Source organism: Stenella coeruleoalba, assembly GCF_951394435.1.
Source record: "Stenella coeruleoalba genome assembly, chromosome: 20".
Classification (NCBI taxonomy): domain Eukaryota; kingdom Metazoa; phylum Chordata; class Mammalia; order Artiodactyla; family Delphinidae; genus Stenella; species Stenella coeruleoalba.
This window is the reverse complement of record NC_137166.1, coordinates 47,022,073-47,039,026: the sequence shown is the minus strand read 5'-3', so window position 1 is coordinate 47,039,026 and position 16,954 is coordinate 47,022,073. Positions and strand designations below refer to the sequence as shown.

The window sequence follows — 16,954 nt, the reverse complement described above, 5'->3', positions numbered from 1 at the left end:
TCCCTGCAACGGGGAGTTGGAATCTGGCTCCATCCACTGGGTCTAACTGGAGGCGGGTAGGGGGAGCAGGGGAGGTTTTCAACATGGTTATATAAGCTGGAGTGTGTGTGTGTGTGTGCGTGTGCGTGTGCATGTGTGTGTGTGTGGTGTGTTCCCCTGATCTGAGTTTCCACGTATGTCCAAGTTTACTTTGTCCCCAGGCTTGTGCACAATTGCACACTGGGGTGTGTCTGTATTTGGGAGCATTTGGGGGATCAGGCTGCCTGGAAAGGGGTGCCCTTGAGGGCTGAAGGTGCGGAGGAGGCCAGGGCTGGGCCTCCGCAGGAGTCGTATATCTTAGCGGGAAGATACCCCGGAGGCGGGCGGGTGTCCCACATGGGCTGGCTGTGTGGTTCAGTGGTTGGGGGCATGTGGATGACGACAGTCTTATGCCTGGAGAGCGGTACGGTCACCTGAGGGCTGAGGACAGAGATGGTCTTTGTGTGGTGACATGAGGTGGCATGGGGCATGTTCTCTGCTCTAGGCTCCCAGAGATGGTGGCCCTGGTAAGTCTGATGAGTTAAGAGGGCACGTGGGCTGCACACACTGTGGCTGTTTCCATGGCTTGTGAAGGCGGCAGCTGAATCCCCACGCGTGGGTTGTGGGTCCGGGGGAGCTGTGCTGTGTATGAGTTGGTGGGTTATCCGGGCATGTGGTTGTGATTCCAGATGGACTAAATTTGTCAGTAGAAAGCTGCGTGGCCGAGTTGCCTTGTGGCCCTCGTGGGTGTGTCTGGGTGTGTGGTTGCGTGGTCTGATGACCCTGTGGATGTGTAGGCTGAATATATGTGTGACCGACTCTAGAAAACAGCTACAGGTGTGCGAAGGTGGCTGCCTGTGGTGTAGGCGTGTGGCTCAGGAGACACAGCCATGTCCACGGCAACCGCCAAGGCTACTACCTCCCAAGTTTCCCTTCTTCATCCGGTCCACACGGTGGGGTGGGGTGGAGGTCAGCGGGGCCGGAATTGCAGCTGGAAGGCTTGGGGGATGTTGAAAAGGCCACTGACGGCTGGCTGGAGGCTCAGGGCACCCGGTGGGCACGGGTTCCCCAGCGAGAAGGCCTGCAGGATGGCGGTGAACAGGAGGAAGAGCTCGGTCCGAGCCAGGCCCTCCCCGAGGCAGACACGCTTACCTGGAGGGGAGACAGATGGCGCTGTGCCAACCATCCTCACACCCAGGCCTGTGGGAGGACCAGTGGGTAGACAGGGGCGGACCCAGCAGATACCTAAGGAGAAGGGCAGGAAGGCCTCGTGCTTCTTGAACTTTCCGTCTGCATCCAGGAATCGTCCTGGGTTGAACTCCTCGGGCTGTTTGAAGACCTCAGGGTCATGCAGGATGGAACCAAGGAGGGGGAAGACCTCCGTGCCCTGAGGGGAGATCATAACAAAACTACAAACATCCCTCACCCCGCAGGCCTTCGGTCCTCGAGGGCAGAGCACAAGAGTCTGGTGTGTTGGGGAAACGGGTTCACGAAACATAGCGGCATCAATGTTTATCGAGGGTTTGTTACGTGTCAGGCACTTTATTAAGCACTACATACGTATCGCCTCATATGTAACAGGTACATGTATTATACTCACACACACACACTCACAAACGTCCACACAAACTCACTAAATCTTTTTAACAAGTCTAGGGAACAGTTAGTAATATGATCCCATTTTAAAGATGGGGGAGGGACTTCCCTGGTGGTCCAGTGGCCTAAGACTCCGCGCTCCCAATGCAGGGGACTCAGGGTTCGATCCCTGGCCGGGGAACTAGATCCCACATGCATGCCACAACTAAGAGTTCGCATGCCCTCTTGCCGCAACTAAGACCCGGCACAACCAAATAAATAAATAAATTAAATATTTAAAAAACCAAACCAACGAAAGATAATGTCTTAGAGGCTGCTTATAAGGCGGGGAAAATAACTGTCCACGGGTTAAACAGGGTGCTAGGAACAGTCAGGTCTGTAACTCGGTAGTACAAATGGATTAAAGGATAGGGCTAACACGGATGCAACAGTGTGGAATATTAAAAAAAAAAAAAAAAAAAAAAGATGGAGGACTTCCCTGGTGGTCCAGTGGTTAAGACTCCGTGCTCCCACTATAGGGGACATGGGTTCGATCCCTGGTCAGGGAACTAAGATCCTGCAAGTCGCGTGGTACAGCCAAAACAAACAAAAAGTGGGAAAACAGAGGCCCAGAGAACGTAAGCAACTTGCCCAAAGCAACATTTGGACGTGGCAGAGCTTGTTATTTTTATGTTTGTTTTTAAACTTTGGGGCTATGTTGTGATTCAGCTGTGGCTGTCCTAAGGCACTTGGCTAAGAGTCCAGCTTTCTGCCACTATGATCTTCTGGAGGTGAAGGGTGGGTGGATGGGGGCTGCCTGTGAAGGCTTCCCCCGCCCAGGTTTGGGGAGAGGGGCAGCCCCTTCCGCTGAGATCAGAGTCCCCATGTTCCCAGGGCTGTGGTGGAGGGTGAAGGAAGGTAGGGAGTACGAGGAGAGGGCGAGGGGTCTCCTTTGTTAGGGATTCTGGCTAACGGGGCTTCGAGTTGGGAAGGTGAGTGAGGCTTCAGGAAAAGGTCAGGCTAATGTTGTTAAAATAAGAGAAAGGCAGATAGCAGTGTTTAACCACTGCTAAAGCACAGGCTCTGGGTTCAGATCCTGCCCCTACCGCTTGGAGGCTGGGAGAGCTTGCCAAGTCTTCTAACCTTTCAAGGCCTCAGTTTCCTCATTTGTAAAATGGGTGTGATAATGACGATAATGATGTGATAACGATGTAGTGCTGCTCTGAAGATTAAATAAGGTAATACATGTAAAGTATTTAGAATAATACCTGGCACAGAGCAGATCCTCGATCACAGATGCCTGTTATTGCTATGATCGTTATCAGTAGTTGCTGTAGTTGCAAGAGTCATTGCTTTAGCAATAGTCGCTGCTGTGGTGTACATAGGAGCCCCACCCCCGGCACAAAGAGTTCATTCGGTGTTTTACAAGCATCATTTCACAGATTCCTTACAATCCCAAGATGATACTATTATTACTCCCAATTTAGAAGAGGAGGGACTTCTCCGGTGGCACAGTGGTTAAGAATCCACCTGTTTGGGGCTTCCCTGGTGGCGCAGTGGTTCAGAGTCCGCCTGCCGATGCAGGCGACACGGGATCGTGCCCCGGTCCGGGAAGATCCCACATGCTGCGGAGCAACTAAGCCCGTGCACCACAACTACTGAGTCTGCGCTCTAGAGCCCGTGAGCCACAACTACTGAGCCTGCGTGCCACAACTACTGAAGCCCGTGCGCCTAGAGCCCGGGCTCCACAACAAGAGAAGCCACCGCAATGAGAAGCCCGCACACGGCAACAAAGTGTAGCCCGCGCTCGCCGCAACTAGAGAAAGCCTGTGTGCAACGGAGACCCAACGCAGCCAAAAATATATAAATTAATTAATTAATTTAAAAGGAAAAAAAAAAGAAGAGGAGTAGATGGAGGTTCGGAGGGTGAAGTGATTTGCCCAAGGTCTCAGCTAGAAAACAGCAGGACTGGATTCTAACTGCTATGAACTGGATTCTACAATGAAGCTCAAGGAGGGAGCAGGTTGCCCTGAAGGCACCTTCGGTTTCCAGGGAGAGGTCGCCCCCTGGTGGTGCTGGTTCCGAGTTGCTCTGGAATGAAGGGGCAGGAACTGAGAGAGAGAGAGAGAGAGAGAGAGAGAGAGAGAGAGAGAGAGAGAGAGAAAGAGTGTGTGTGTGTGTGTGTGTGTGTGTGTGTGTGTGTGTGTGTGTGTGTGTGTGTGTGTTGGGAAGGAGGGAGAGCCTGATCGTGTTTGCAGCCGGGTGGAGGGTGAGGGCCTCTGTCGGCCCTCAGTTCTCATATTGCTTCCCTGCCTGTCACGTTATCTGATTGTCCCCACCACGATTGGAAGGAGGTAGAATTAGGATCCATCGGACACATGGGGGAAACCGAGGCTCAGAGACAGAGTCAAAAGGCAAGAAAAATGTACACAGAAAGAAACAAAGAGAGATGCAGAGACGGGCACAGAAAAAGAAAGGAAGGTGTCAGCCAGAGAGGAGAGAGAAAGAGGAAGAAGATGCAGAGACAAACTGACCAAGATTCAGAAAAAGAGACAAAGATAGCAACGGACTCAGCCCTCAGGCCCGAGACAGAGACAGCTGCCGGGCCTGGCTGACCCGCACACCCACCTGGGGCAGGGTGTACCCCCGGAAGCGGGTGGTCTTGACGAGGGCTCGGGGCACTCCCATGGGTACAAGCGCCAGCAGCCGCTGCGCCTCATGCAGAACCGCATCGGTGTAGGGGAGGCGGGCTCGGTCCCCCAGGCTGGGCACCCGGCCGGGCCCCAGCTCCCGCATCAGCTCCGCCTGCACTCGCTCTGCGCCCAAGAAGAGGAGAGTTGGAGGTCAAAGGTGGGGCGGGGCCCTACGATGCTCCCCTCCGACGCCCCATCTTCTTTATTTTTTAAGGTTTATTTATTTATTTATTTGGCCGTGCCACACGGATCTTAGTTCCCCAAGCAGGGATTGAACCCGGGCCCTCGGCAGTGAAAGTGCGGAGTCCCAGCCACTGGACCGCCAGGGAGTTCCCAGACGCTCCATCTTCCTGAGCAGCTGTGGTTAGGGCTGAGGCTGGCGGGCAGGGAGGAAGAGTCCTCCAGCCCTCTGCAGACCGGGTCCCACACATCCCGTGTGGTGGGCATCACATCTCTCCTCTTTTTTTTTTTTTAATGGTTCGCGGGCCTCTCACTATTGCGGCCTCTCCTGTTGCGGAGCACAGGCTCCGGATGCGCAGGCCCAGCGGCCACGGCTCATGGGCCCAGCCGCTCCGCGGCATGTGGGATCTTCCCGGACCGGGGCACGAACCCGTGTCCCCTGCATCGGCAGGCGGACTCTCAACCACTGCGCCACCAGGGAAGCCCACATCTCTCCTCTTTCAATTCCCATAGCAATCCTGTGAGGTGGGGGAACATAATCTAGCCCCATGTCCCAGATAAGGACAGAGGCCTAGTGAGCTGAAATAGCAGCTGACTCCTTGATTCCACAAAGGCACCCAGGTCCCATCTTCCAGGTCAGCCCACCCTACTGGCTCGACAGCACTGGACGCAGCTGCGTGACCCTGAAATGCTGGAGTTCCTTGGGGCACATTCCCAGCCCTGCCTCACCCACTTACCCTCCCTCACTAACACAGCTTCAGGTCTTGCCTGTGCCCTGATAACCCCAATTTGTTTCTTATCTCCAGTCCTGATGCAGGTGTCTCGTGGACTTCTGGATGTCCCCCCCAGTGGTTCCAGGTCCCTCACACTCAAATTGTCCCCAAATGGCTTCAGCATCTCCCCTGAAATAGCTCCTTATCCCTTCTGTCCCCATCTCAGGATGGCCTCATGGTCCCCCGGTCCCCTGGCCAGAGCCCCGGGTCTGTCCCTGGATGCCTCCCTCCCTTGTCATTCTCCACCACCTACCTACTTGGACCCCTCTCTCCTCCCCACAGCTTGGCCCAGCCCTGTTTGTTCTCTCCGGCCTAGGTCCCTACCTTGTCCTCTGCCCTGGGCTCCTGGCATCCTCTTTCAGACCCTACAACTTACCTCTTCATGACAGACCAAAGGATTTTTCTAAAATGCTCATTTGTCCCTGCCCTCCCCTGCTCAACGACCTTCCATGGCTCCCCACGGCTCAGGATTAGGTGCACAATGTACCACCAAGGCGGCAAGGCCGGAGACGCCTCCTGCCTCATTTCTCATTTTACTAGACCTCTCACTGCAGCCGGCAGTCCGCACGCTTCTTGCTTTTCAGACGCACTGGATGCCCGCTCATTCTCGCCTCCAGGCTCTGGCTCAGGCTGTCCACTCCCCTAAACATCCTTCCTCTCGAGCCCTCCCTCCTGTTCCCAGGGCCTGGCTGGTAGAGAAGCTTCCTACCTTGGACCTGAGGATATTTCAGCAGGAGCAGGAGAGTGTAGCGAATCGTGTTGCTGACTGTCACCGTTCCGGCGAACAACAGATAAATGACCGTCATCAGCAAGTTCTTGTCCGTGAATTCTGTGTTAGGGTCTTGCTTCTCCTGGGGGAAACCAGGCAGAGGGGCTCAGAGAACACAGGCTGCTGGGAGTAGAGACCCAGCACAGCCAGGTTTGGGGGTGCAGCACAGCAAGTTATAACTTTGTCAGGGAGTTTAAATAAATGTGTGAGAAAGTTGGGAAGTGGGCTTTTGATATTAGTTCTCTCGGGGTGAAATGTTTTAAAAATAAAAGAGAGGGGCTTCCCTGGTGGCGCAGTGGTTGAGAGTCCGCCTGCCGATGCAGGGGACACGGGTTCGTGCCCCGGTCTGGGAAGATCCCACATGCCGTGGAGCGGCTGGGCCCGTGAGCCATGGCCGCTGAGCCTGCGCGTCCAGAGCCTGTGCTCCGCAGCGGGAGAGGCCACGACAGTGAGAGGCCCGCGTACCGCAAAACAAAAACAAAAACAAAACAAAACAAAAAATAAAAATGAAAGAGAGTGGCCATTATAAAACGAACAAACAAACAGAAAATGACAAGTGTTGGTGGAGACACGGAGAAACCGGAACCCCTGTCACCAAGGGGGTATATAAAAGGGTGCAGCTGTTACGGCAAATGGTACAGCGATTCCTCAAAAAAGTAAAATAGATTTACCATGTGATCCAGCAGTTCCACTTCTGGGGATTTATCCAGAAGCGTAGAAAGCAGGATCTTGAAGAACATTTGTACACCTATGTTCATAGCAGCATTATTCATAATAGCCAAAATGTGAAAGCAACCCCAGGTGTCCACTGATAGATGAATGCGCCATATCCACACAGTGGAAAATGATTCAGCCTTAAAAAGGAGGGAAATCTTGTCACACGCTGCAGTGTGAATGAAACTTGACCACATTATGCTAAGTGAGATAAGCCACAAAAGGACAAATAGTGTGTGATCCCACTTATATGAGGTCCCTAGAGTAGGCAAATTCATGAATTAAGGAAGTAGGAGGGTGGGGGCTGAGGGCTGGGGTAGGGAAGGATGGGGATCTGTTGTTTAATGGGTATAGAATTTCAGTTTTGCAAGTTGAAAGTGTTCTGGACATGGATGGTGGTCATGTGAATATCTAACACCACTGAACTAGACACTTGAAAATGGCTAAGTTGGTAAATTTTGTGTTATGTGTATTTTACTATAATTAAATTAAAAAAAAATTTTTTTTTGGCCATGCCACACGGCTTGTGGGATCCTAGCTTCCTGACCAGGGATCGAACCCGGGCCTCCTGCAGTGGAAGTACGGAGTCCTAACCACTGGACCGCCAGGGAATTCCCATTCCCTTTCATTTCTTTTTTTTTTTTTTTTTTTTTTTTTTGCGGTACGCGGGCCTCTCACTGTTGTGGCCTCTCCCGTTGCGGAGCACAGGCTCTGGACGCGCAGGCTCAGTGGCCATGGCTCACGGGCCCAGCCACTCCGTCATTTCTTAAATTAAAAAGATTTAATTATATTTGAGATTAACAGATACACACTACTATATATAAAATAGATAAACAAGAACCTACTGTATAGCACAGGGAACTATATTTAATGTCTTACAATAACCTATAATTGAAAAGAATCTGAAAAAGAATATATATATGATTCAGTTTCATATATATATATATATATATATATAACCGAATTACTCTGCTGTATATTTGAAACATTATAAATCAACTATACTTCAGTAAAAAAAAATAAAAATTAAAAAAATTCAGGGGACTTCCCTGGTGGCACAGTGGTTAAGAATCCGCCTGCCAATGCAGGGGACACGGGTTCGAGCCCTGGTCCGGGAAGATCCCACGTGCCATGGAGCAACTAAGCCCATGCGCCACAACTACTGAGCCTGCTCTCTAGAGCCCGCGAGCCACAGCTACTGAGCCCGTGTGCCACAATTAATGAAGCCCACGCGCCTAGAGCCTGTGCTCCACAAGAGAAGCCCCCACAACGAGAAGCCAAAGCACCGCAATGAAGAGTAGCCTCCACTCGCTGCAACTAGAGAAAGCCCACGCGCAGCAACGAAGACCCAACGCAGCCAAAAATAAATAAATAAAAATAAATAAATGTATAAAAAAAAAAATTCGGGAATTCTCTGGCTGTCCAGTGGTAGGTCTCTGTGCTTTCACTGCCGAGGGCCCAGGTTCAATCTCTGGTTGGGAACTGAGATCCCACAAGCCACATGGTAGCCCCCCCCCCAAAAAAAAGGGCCACAGAGTTAAGAAAAAAAATCTCTCTCTCCGTGAACATTTATTCAAAGGATGTGGCCCTGAATATCTCCCATAATTGCAAAGTATGTACAATTCAAAACGAGTTATTTCCACAGGGATCATCTTAATTCTAATTTTCTCATATGATAATTGTTCTCACATAACTAATAAAGCGAACTTTATTAGTCTAATTAGACAGTGCAAGGTTTCATAAGTAAATGATTGTAATTCATAGGAACTTTCCTGGGTGGGTTGGGGGAAGTCATGGTGGGGATTGCCGGTGGCAGGTCACTGGGCATGAGGCCTGGGCGGGGGGCTGAGGTTGGAGGGAGGAGAAAAAGGAGAGATGCAAGTGACTCAGACACACATTCACAGAGCGACGTGCAGAGAGAAAGAAGGAGGGTGACAGAGTGCCCCAGCTATACCTGGGTGTAGGGGCTGGCCAGGAGGCCCCCAACCCTAAGCTTCTCCCACCTTTGCCATCTTCAGCAAGAAGGCATCCACCACGTCGCGTGCAGGGCCTGAGGCGTCCAGGGTCCTCTGGTGCCGCTGTATCTGCTGGGTGGCGAAGGCAGCCACAGTGCACACTTGGCCGAGGAGCTGTGTGTAGGGGCCCGGGAGGTGCTGCAGGAGCCGTGAGAACATCTCGTAGGTCTGCCGGGGGATGGGCAGCCGTTTTCACGGGGGCCTGGCCTTGCACCAGGGCAGAGGGGTGGGTGGACAGGGCGCTCTGGGGTTACCTGAAAGAGGTGGGCAGGAGCCTTTGGAGAGAGAGGGATCCCACCCCCTTACCTGGGCCCACGGGGAGCTGACCCCCACGACGATGCCACTAGCTGCCTGGACCAACGCCTGGAACTCCTTGTCATCATAGGGGAAGCGGAGGCGGAAGACGAGGGAGCAGATGATGTTGGAGGTGGCCTGGGCCAGCAGCAGTGAGGGGTCAAAAGGCCATCCTGGGGAGGAGGGGACAGGGAGGGGGGTTGTGATGGAGATGGGCAGAGGGGCGCTGACGTAGGGCGGAGCCTGTCCACGAAGATGGAGTGGGGGCCAGACCCGAAAGGAAAGAGACAGGCAGAAAGAGTGAGACAGAGACAGACAGGGAAAGAGAGAGTTAGACACGGAGAGAGACAGAGAAAGACAGAGGCAGACTTACAGGAGAGAAAAACAGAAAAATAGGGACTTCCGTGGTGGTCCAGTGGTTAAGACTCCGCACTTCCAATGCAGGGGGCGCGGGTTTGATCCCTGGTGGGGGAACTAAGATCCCACATGCTGCACAGTCAAAAAAAAAAAGAGGAGAGGCAGGAAGAGTGACGTGACAGTACGAGGGACACAGAGACCCTCAGGGAGACAGCAGGATAGAGGCAGAAGGTGGAGGAGGAGAGAGTTGGAATGATTGGAGTCCCCAGCCCAGTCCGAGAGGGAAGGCCCTACCACACTCCGGCACCCTGCTGACCTTTGGTCCTCCGGAGCGCCTCCACCAGACACCGGGCCTCCGCCTGGATCAGCTCCTCACCTTCTCGTTTCCCCATGCCCAAGTCCCGCAGGGCCAGCGTGGTGAACTTCCTCAGCTGCCTCCACCGCTCCCCATTAGAGAAGAAAACCCCTGCACAGAAGGCTAGACTCAAGGAGGGACCAGCCCTCCCCTGTTCCCCAGGATTCCTCCCTTCCTCCCAGTGAGGTGCCCTGTCCTGAGTCCACGTGAGCCTAGCGCAAGAAGGAGGGCCCACGAGGTGCTCAATAATTGCCTAACCTTGCATCGGAGGGTGACCTCCTCCTGAGGAGTTGGTATCTGGGATTATCCAGGCTCCTTGTGTTCTGTGATTCACCAGCGTGAGTGAAGATTTCTTCCTTCCCGCTGGCTATCCATCTTTTTATTCCTCTATTCACCCACCCATCCATTTACCATTCCTCCCTCTTTCCTCTTTCTCCCTCCCTCCCACCCTTCTATCCATCCATCCATCCATCGATACCAACATTTATGGAGTATTATTGGGTCCCATGCCCCATGCCAACTGGAGGTTGAAAAGGGAGGGAGGAGGATGGAATTGCACTGTTTTCCTCCTTATCCAAGAGGCCCGGACAGTCCCTTCCCTGGTCTGAGCTGTTTCCACTTGTAGAATGCCAGTCTATAACGGCCTTCTGGGCGCCTCCTCCTGGATGTCCCCTGCCCACCCATCCCTCCACTGTGTCCCAAACTGGCCTCAGCATCTCTCTTTCTCATCAACATCCCATCCCCTGGCTAGAGCCCTGCATTCCTCTCCCAACCACCTCCCCTCCCCCACTCAACAGCCACAGCCCTGGTCCAGCCCAGTCACCTTGCTGGGCTCCCACACAGCAACCAGAGGACCTTTCTAACTCTGACTCTACCCTTTCCCAGAAAAACCCAAAGTCCAGACTCTGGCTTGACTTGGGCCCTGCGCGATCAGGCTCTGAAGACGTCTCCAGCTTTGCTGCTAATTCAATTGCACTGGGCTTTTCTCACTTCCTCAAAAGTGCCAGGATGCCCCCTCTAGGCCTTTGCCCCGGCTGTTCCCTCTTCCTGGATCACTCACCTCTTCATCCTCACTGAACTGACTGCACTCAGCCTCCAGGTCTCAGTTCAAATGTCACCTCCGCCAGGAAGCCTTCTCTGATTCCTCCCATTCTCCTCTCCAAATCCCTCTGCCCCCCTAGCCAGCAAAGGTCCCCTGTGTCCTGCTCTTAAGGCTGTACCTCTCACTTTAGAAATCTAGTCTCTCCCTCCACTGTCTTATTGCAAAGCCCACATGTCCCACAGTAAGACACGTCACCACATCTGTCACCTCTGTGTCCCCAGTACCAAGCCAGGTGTAATGAAAATTTGTCAGCTGATGAGTGAATGCTTCTTCCCTCGCCTCCATGCTTTTGTACGTGCTGGTCTCTCTGCCTGGAACACCCTTCCCACTCATCCTATGAGTCTCAGCTCAGACACCCCGTCTTTTAGGAAGACGTCCTGGACAACCTCCACCCGACAGGCTGGGCCAGGCGCCTCCTCCAATTCCTCTCTGGACTGTCACTGTCTAGTGACAGGTCTGTTTCTTCCTGGCCCATGCGCTCTGGGAGCAGGACTGAGGCTGTTTATTCAAGGCTGTGTTCCCTGGAGCGCCCAGCACCGGCTTCCAGCTTTCAGTCTTAACAGAGAATAGTTTGTACATTTTGAGTGTTTGCCCACTGATTCCCAGTGCCTCACATGCTCTCCCTCTTCCTCCCAGCCCTGGGGCTTCGCCTGGAACATTAATAACACTACTACAACCAGGTAACTAATGAGTGCTTACTTCGTGCTATCCTCAGTACAATCCTATGCAATAGGCACTGTCATCATCCCATTTTAGATGGGAAAAGAGAGGCCCAGAGACACTGAACTGCATGGAAGGTCACGTACGAGTAAGTGGTGGCAGGCTCTGAGTGAAGGACCCGGCAGGCTCCAGCTCCCCTTTTGACTCACCATGGCCATCAAAGGTTCCGTCCAGTGTTGCCACCGAACCCCGTCCGCTGAACGCCTCAGCCTGACCTCTCAGGGCCTCCTGCACAGCCTCACGCCCAACCAGGACCACCACGCGCCGCCAGGGTCCCAGGTACACAGTGAACACTGGTCCATACTTCTTACTCAGCTGGGAGCAGGGACCGAGAAGGGGTGAGTGACGTGGGGAAGTCTACTGCCTTTTAAAGTCTCGGGTCCATCCTGGCCCCTGTCGCTGGATGAGACACCTAAGAGAAGCCCTTCCTGCCTCACCCCAAACTGAAGCAGTCCCTTTGGAAGATTCAGTTCTTGTTTTGCACCAAGCTCCCAGCATGTCACCCCCCTCCCCCACAAGAGTCCTCCTTCCTCAAACTCCCTCACCCAACACACTCTCTGGTCCCCATTCCCTTACCCCCTGCAGAGCCCTAACTTCTGACACTGGGACAACCCAGAACCCACCCCTGCTCCCACAGCACAGACCTATAGCAGCAAAAATGGGCAGCTGCAGCTGTGGACTCCCATAATCCCTCATCTCCCCATCCCCGAAAAAAAAAAAAAAACCCAACTACCCCTTTCAACCACTGCTAAACCCTCAAATGCTGGAGCAGTTACCACGGAGCACTCGTGCCATGCTCGCTACCCCCTCCTTGCAATGTCTGGAAGACACCGGAATGGGGAACCTCTGGCCTCTTTACACTACCCCCCCGCCCCCACCCCCACCCCCCGCCAAAAGTTTGGAGACTGCCTCAGCCTCCTGTCTCTCTCTCCTTCCTTTCTCTGTCCCACGAACTTCCAGCTCCCTCCCTCCCAGCTGAGCTCCGCCTATCCCCCCCTCCCCCAGCCCCCCAGCCCCATCGGTCTCCGCAGACAAATTCCTGGAATCCTCCAGCCTCTGCCTCCAACTCCCCCGGGGACACCCTCTCTTTTTTATTCTCTGCCCCCTCCTCAGGATACTCACGTGTATCTCCCCTCTACCTCTCCCTCTGGGTCAAGCCACCACCATCACACCATCAGTTTCTCTTCCGCTTGACGACTCGTCTCTCTCACCTTTGGTTCCCTGCCCCCCTCCCCCCTCCCAACCTTCCCAGGATTCTGCCAGTCTCTCTAACCCGGGACCCCTGGCCCCTGGAGCCTGCTTTCCAGCTCTCACGCCGTCTCCAGGATTCGGGGGGCAGGATTCTGCTCCTCCTAGCCCGGGTGCCCCACCCCCTCTCCCTGCGACTCCCCCAACTCCCTCAGCTCTGCCCTGGGACCCTTCAACCGCATCCCCTAGGATACCTAAGGGCCTCGCTGCGTAGTTCGTCTTCCTGGGGTCCCCTCCCTCTCCTGGCCCTGGTACCCTCCCACCCCCTCCTAGCCAGGGCGTCGGCGCGCCCCCTCACCCGTAAGAGCCCCAAGTACAGCGCCCCAGGCCGGAGCTGCAGGAGGTTCCCCAGCAGCGGCAGCGGCGTGGGCCCAGGGGGCAGGTGGCCTCGCATCCGGGTCCCGGGCAGCGCCAGCGCCAGCAGCAGCAGCGCCAGCAGCAGCAGCAGCGCCCAGGTGCCCGCCGCCTCCATCTCGGCAGGTAGGCTGCTTCTCGGGCTCCCAGACGCTCCACGCGGCTGGGCCAGTTGGGGGCGGGTGCCGGGCGGCTCCTTCCCCGAAGAAATCTGGCGGAGGGAGGCGGAGCAGCTAGCCTTTCCCCCTGCCTCCGGGCAGGATTGTCTCCCCGCCGCCGGATTTCTTTCTCCCAGACCACCGCCGCCGCCTGGTGTCCAGGACACACTCGAACGCTAGTCTCCCTGGTCACCCAGGTTCGAGGGGGCGGAGACAGCTCTTTGCGCCACAGGTAGGGCGTGGGCAGGCGGGGAGATCCTAGAAACCAGAGACTTTGGCCGCCACCAGGAGGCCACACCCCGTGCCTGGCGGTGACCCCGCACCGCCCTCCCCGACTCCTACCTCCCTCCTCACTGTTATCCGGTGTGCATTCGCGTGTGCGTGCGTGTGTGGGATCTTTAAGCCAATTGCCTCCAACACCTTACATCTTCACCACGAACTAGGAGGGACGTGACCTTGAACCATACATAAAATAGCTAACCCACAAGGACTTACTGTACAGCCCAGGGAACTATACTTGATAGCCTGTAATAACCTGTAATGGAAAAGAACCTGAAAAGGAATATATATCTGGGACTTCCCTGCTGGCGCAGTGGTTAAGAATCCGCCTGCCAATGCAGGGGACACAGTTGGAGCCCTGGTGTGGGAAGATCCCACATGCCACGGAGCAACAAAGCCCGTGGGCCACCCGGCGCTCTGGGGCCCACGAGCCGCAACTACTGAGCCCGCGTGCCACAACTGCTGAAGCCCGCCCGCCTATAGCCCGTACTCCGCAACAAGAGAAGCCACCGCAATGAGAAGCCCGCGCACCACAACGAAGAGTAGCTCCCGCTCGCCACAACTAAGGAAAGCCCCGGCACAGCAATGAAGACCCAGCGCAGCCAAAAATAAATCAATTTTAAAAAAGAACATATATATGTATGTATAGCTGACTCACTGTGCTGTACCTGAAACTAACACGACATACTAACACGACATCGTAAATCAACCATACTTCAATAACAATTAATTAATTAACAAACAGAAAACCAATAAAGGATCTGAGGTTCAGAGTCTTAGGCCACACAGCTAACAAAGCGGCACAGTTGGGGTTTGAATTCAGACCGGTCTGAATGATTGACTAAATCATTCATTCACTTAGCAGTATAGTATAGTGGTTAGAAACATGATGTCTGAAGCCAGACCACTTGAGTTCACAGCCTAGCTTCTCTGTTAATTCTTCTTTAAGAATGGGGATCTGTTTCAGGATTAAATAGTTATGTGTGGGAATTCCTTGGCTGTCCAGTTGTTAGGACTCCGGGCTCTAACTGCCGAGGACCCGGGTTCAATCCCTGGTCCGGGAATTAAAATCCCACAAGCCGTGAGGCCAAAAAAAAGCTAGGTACGTGTGTACATAACTTAAAACAGGGCCAGGTGCATATATAACAAGCATTAAATAAATGCAAAGCTAATATTCTTCCAATTAATTGTTATTGAGGTCTAGTTGTAATAGAGAGAAGGACCTTGCCCTCTCAGAGCACTTGTCCCATGCAAATGAACTTGTAAACTAAGATAATTTCAGGAAGTGCAAAGGCCTGCCAGGGGAGTGGGCTTGTTGAGACAGAAGATGGTTACAATGTCAGATCCATGCTGTAGCCCCAGTGCCGAGGACCAGCCCCAGCTGAACAGGATTCACCCAAAGGGGAAGACGGAGTCGGCGTGGACAGAACTCAAGACACCTCTTCTTGGATGCAAGGATCTGACAAATTTATTTTCAAGATTCCAAAAGCTTTTATACTATAAAGTGATCTCATTTTCAAATTTAATATTCTCATACCCACGCCAAAAACTCCCCCACATAGGCCACAAAACAAAGGTAATTTACATCAGCAGATTGATTAAAACAGATTAGGTAATTTTCCCATCGCCCAGAGTCTCTTTCTTTTCCTGTGGTTAGTCACATGTTGGTCACATCTACGTCAGGAACACAGTCTGTGGTTTCATCGTCTTCTTTAGAAAATTAAATGTTCTTGTACCTATATGTTTTTGTTCAATCAGCCAACTATTTAAAGCACAAACTCAAGCACATTATTCTTTTAACAATTGTAAATATTTATAGACTATTTTCTTCTACCTTTATAATCAAAACAATACACATTATTTTTTATACTTCTAAAAAACTATGGGAGCGGACATTGTACCGTAAACTCATTGATTAAACCCACTGTTGCATAAAACCTTGCCACCATACCCAGGTAATTCCCAGCATGTTTATAACTCCACTGGGAGGCCATAACTCTTGCAATTTTTCTTTTAAAGTACAAAGCTGCTGCAGAAATGTTCCCACCATTATATTTCCCCAACAAATATAATCATTAAAGGAGCCGAAGTAGTTACAATTCTCCTCTTGATTTTTACCCTAACTTGGGGTTTTTCTTAAACCCCTGCATAAAAACTATACATTTTTCCCAACACCAAAAGCAATCCTATAAAAATCACCTTAGGCAAAGGCAGGGGAAGACAAGGGGAGCCACACAGAGGAAAGCTTTGCTTCCACACAGAGAAAAGCTGTGGTTCACGGAGGAAATGGGAAACAAAGCCCTGCTGCGGTGGAAGAGCAGTTGCCATTGGCCAGGTCTCTGGTCTGCTACCTGGGTTCCCATCTGAGCTGGGCGTGGGAAGCGAAGCAGCCATGGGGACAAGAGACCTCTCTCAAAAGGGGTGAGGGTTCAGGCTCCTGCAAAGTTGGGGGGGTGAGGGTCTATGCCCCACCTCTGTTGGCCCCCAAGTTCTCTCCTGATGGCCCCTCTGCGACTGTGCCTGTCTTAGGTTGTTCCTTCCCTGAGGAATCTTACCCGTCTCTGGCTAACCAGCCATCCTCCGGGGCCAAGCAGGGAGATGTGAGGTGTGCGAGTGAGCGAGGTGCAGCGCCCCCAGAGAAGGTCAGTTCTCTGTCACCTTGGTAGCCTATGCCCCCATGGCCTCCACGCCCAGCACCTGCCCTGGGATTCCCTCGCCAACTGGCGGGGCCCCGGCTCTGATCACATGTCTTCGGGAACCCAGGTTTCTCCTCCAGAGAGGGCCCAGCTTACAGCACTGGGCAAGAGAGACCAATTACACGGCACCAGCCACCAGGAGGCAGGAAGCTTTGCAAACGAGAACTTTACTTTTCCATATTTACACCTGACAGCACCAGCTTTGCAGAGGAGAGCTTTGCTTCTCCATATTTATACCCGATAGCATCAACTTTGCTTGATACTATGGGTCTCGTCTGTGCTGTGACTCAAAGGCACTTCCTATATGGCTCCCGACACCCCAGCATCTAGAGCAGTGCCTGGCACACAGTAGATGCTCAATAAATATCTGTTGCCTCAAAGATTGAATGCAGGCGATGATGCTATTGAGGTCAGCAGGGACGTTGTGGAAAAGATTTGGCATTTTATTTCTAGTGCAAAGGGAAGCAGTTGAAGGGTTTCTAGCAGGAAGTTACTTGGTCTGCTTTGCATTTTCATTTAACATTTTATTAGGAAACCTTTAAAACATACCAGACACCTATATATTCACCATCTAGCTTCCACCAATAACATTTGAACTATCCTTGCTTTGTTATGTATCTATTAATCTTGTCTCAATTCATCTTTTTTTTTTTT

At 52.8% G+C, this 16,954-nt stretch overlaps 1 protein-coding gene across 1 annotated transcript; it reads right to left on the bottom strand.

Moving 5' to 3' along the window:
- Positions 1-956: 956 nt before the first annotated feature.
- On the bottom strand, positions 957-13,781 carry CYP2S1 (cytochrome P450 family 2 subfamily S member 1). Its single transcript, XM_079908088.1, has 9 exons — positions 13,112-13,781; positions 11,715-11,880; positions 9,705-9,854; positions 9,044-9,204; positions 8,726-8,905; positions 5,949-6,090; positions 4,222-4,409; positions 1,264-1,405; positions 957-1,170 (listed from the first exon to the last, which is right to left on the bottom strand). Exons 1-9 carry the CDS (start codon positions 13,283-13,285, stop codon positions 989-991), a joined length of 1,485 nt encoding a protein of 494 aa, XP_079764214.1. The 5' UTR covers positions 13,286-13,781; the 3' UTR covers positions 957-988.
- Positions 13,782-16,954: the final 3,173 nt, after the last annotated feature.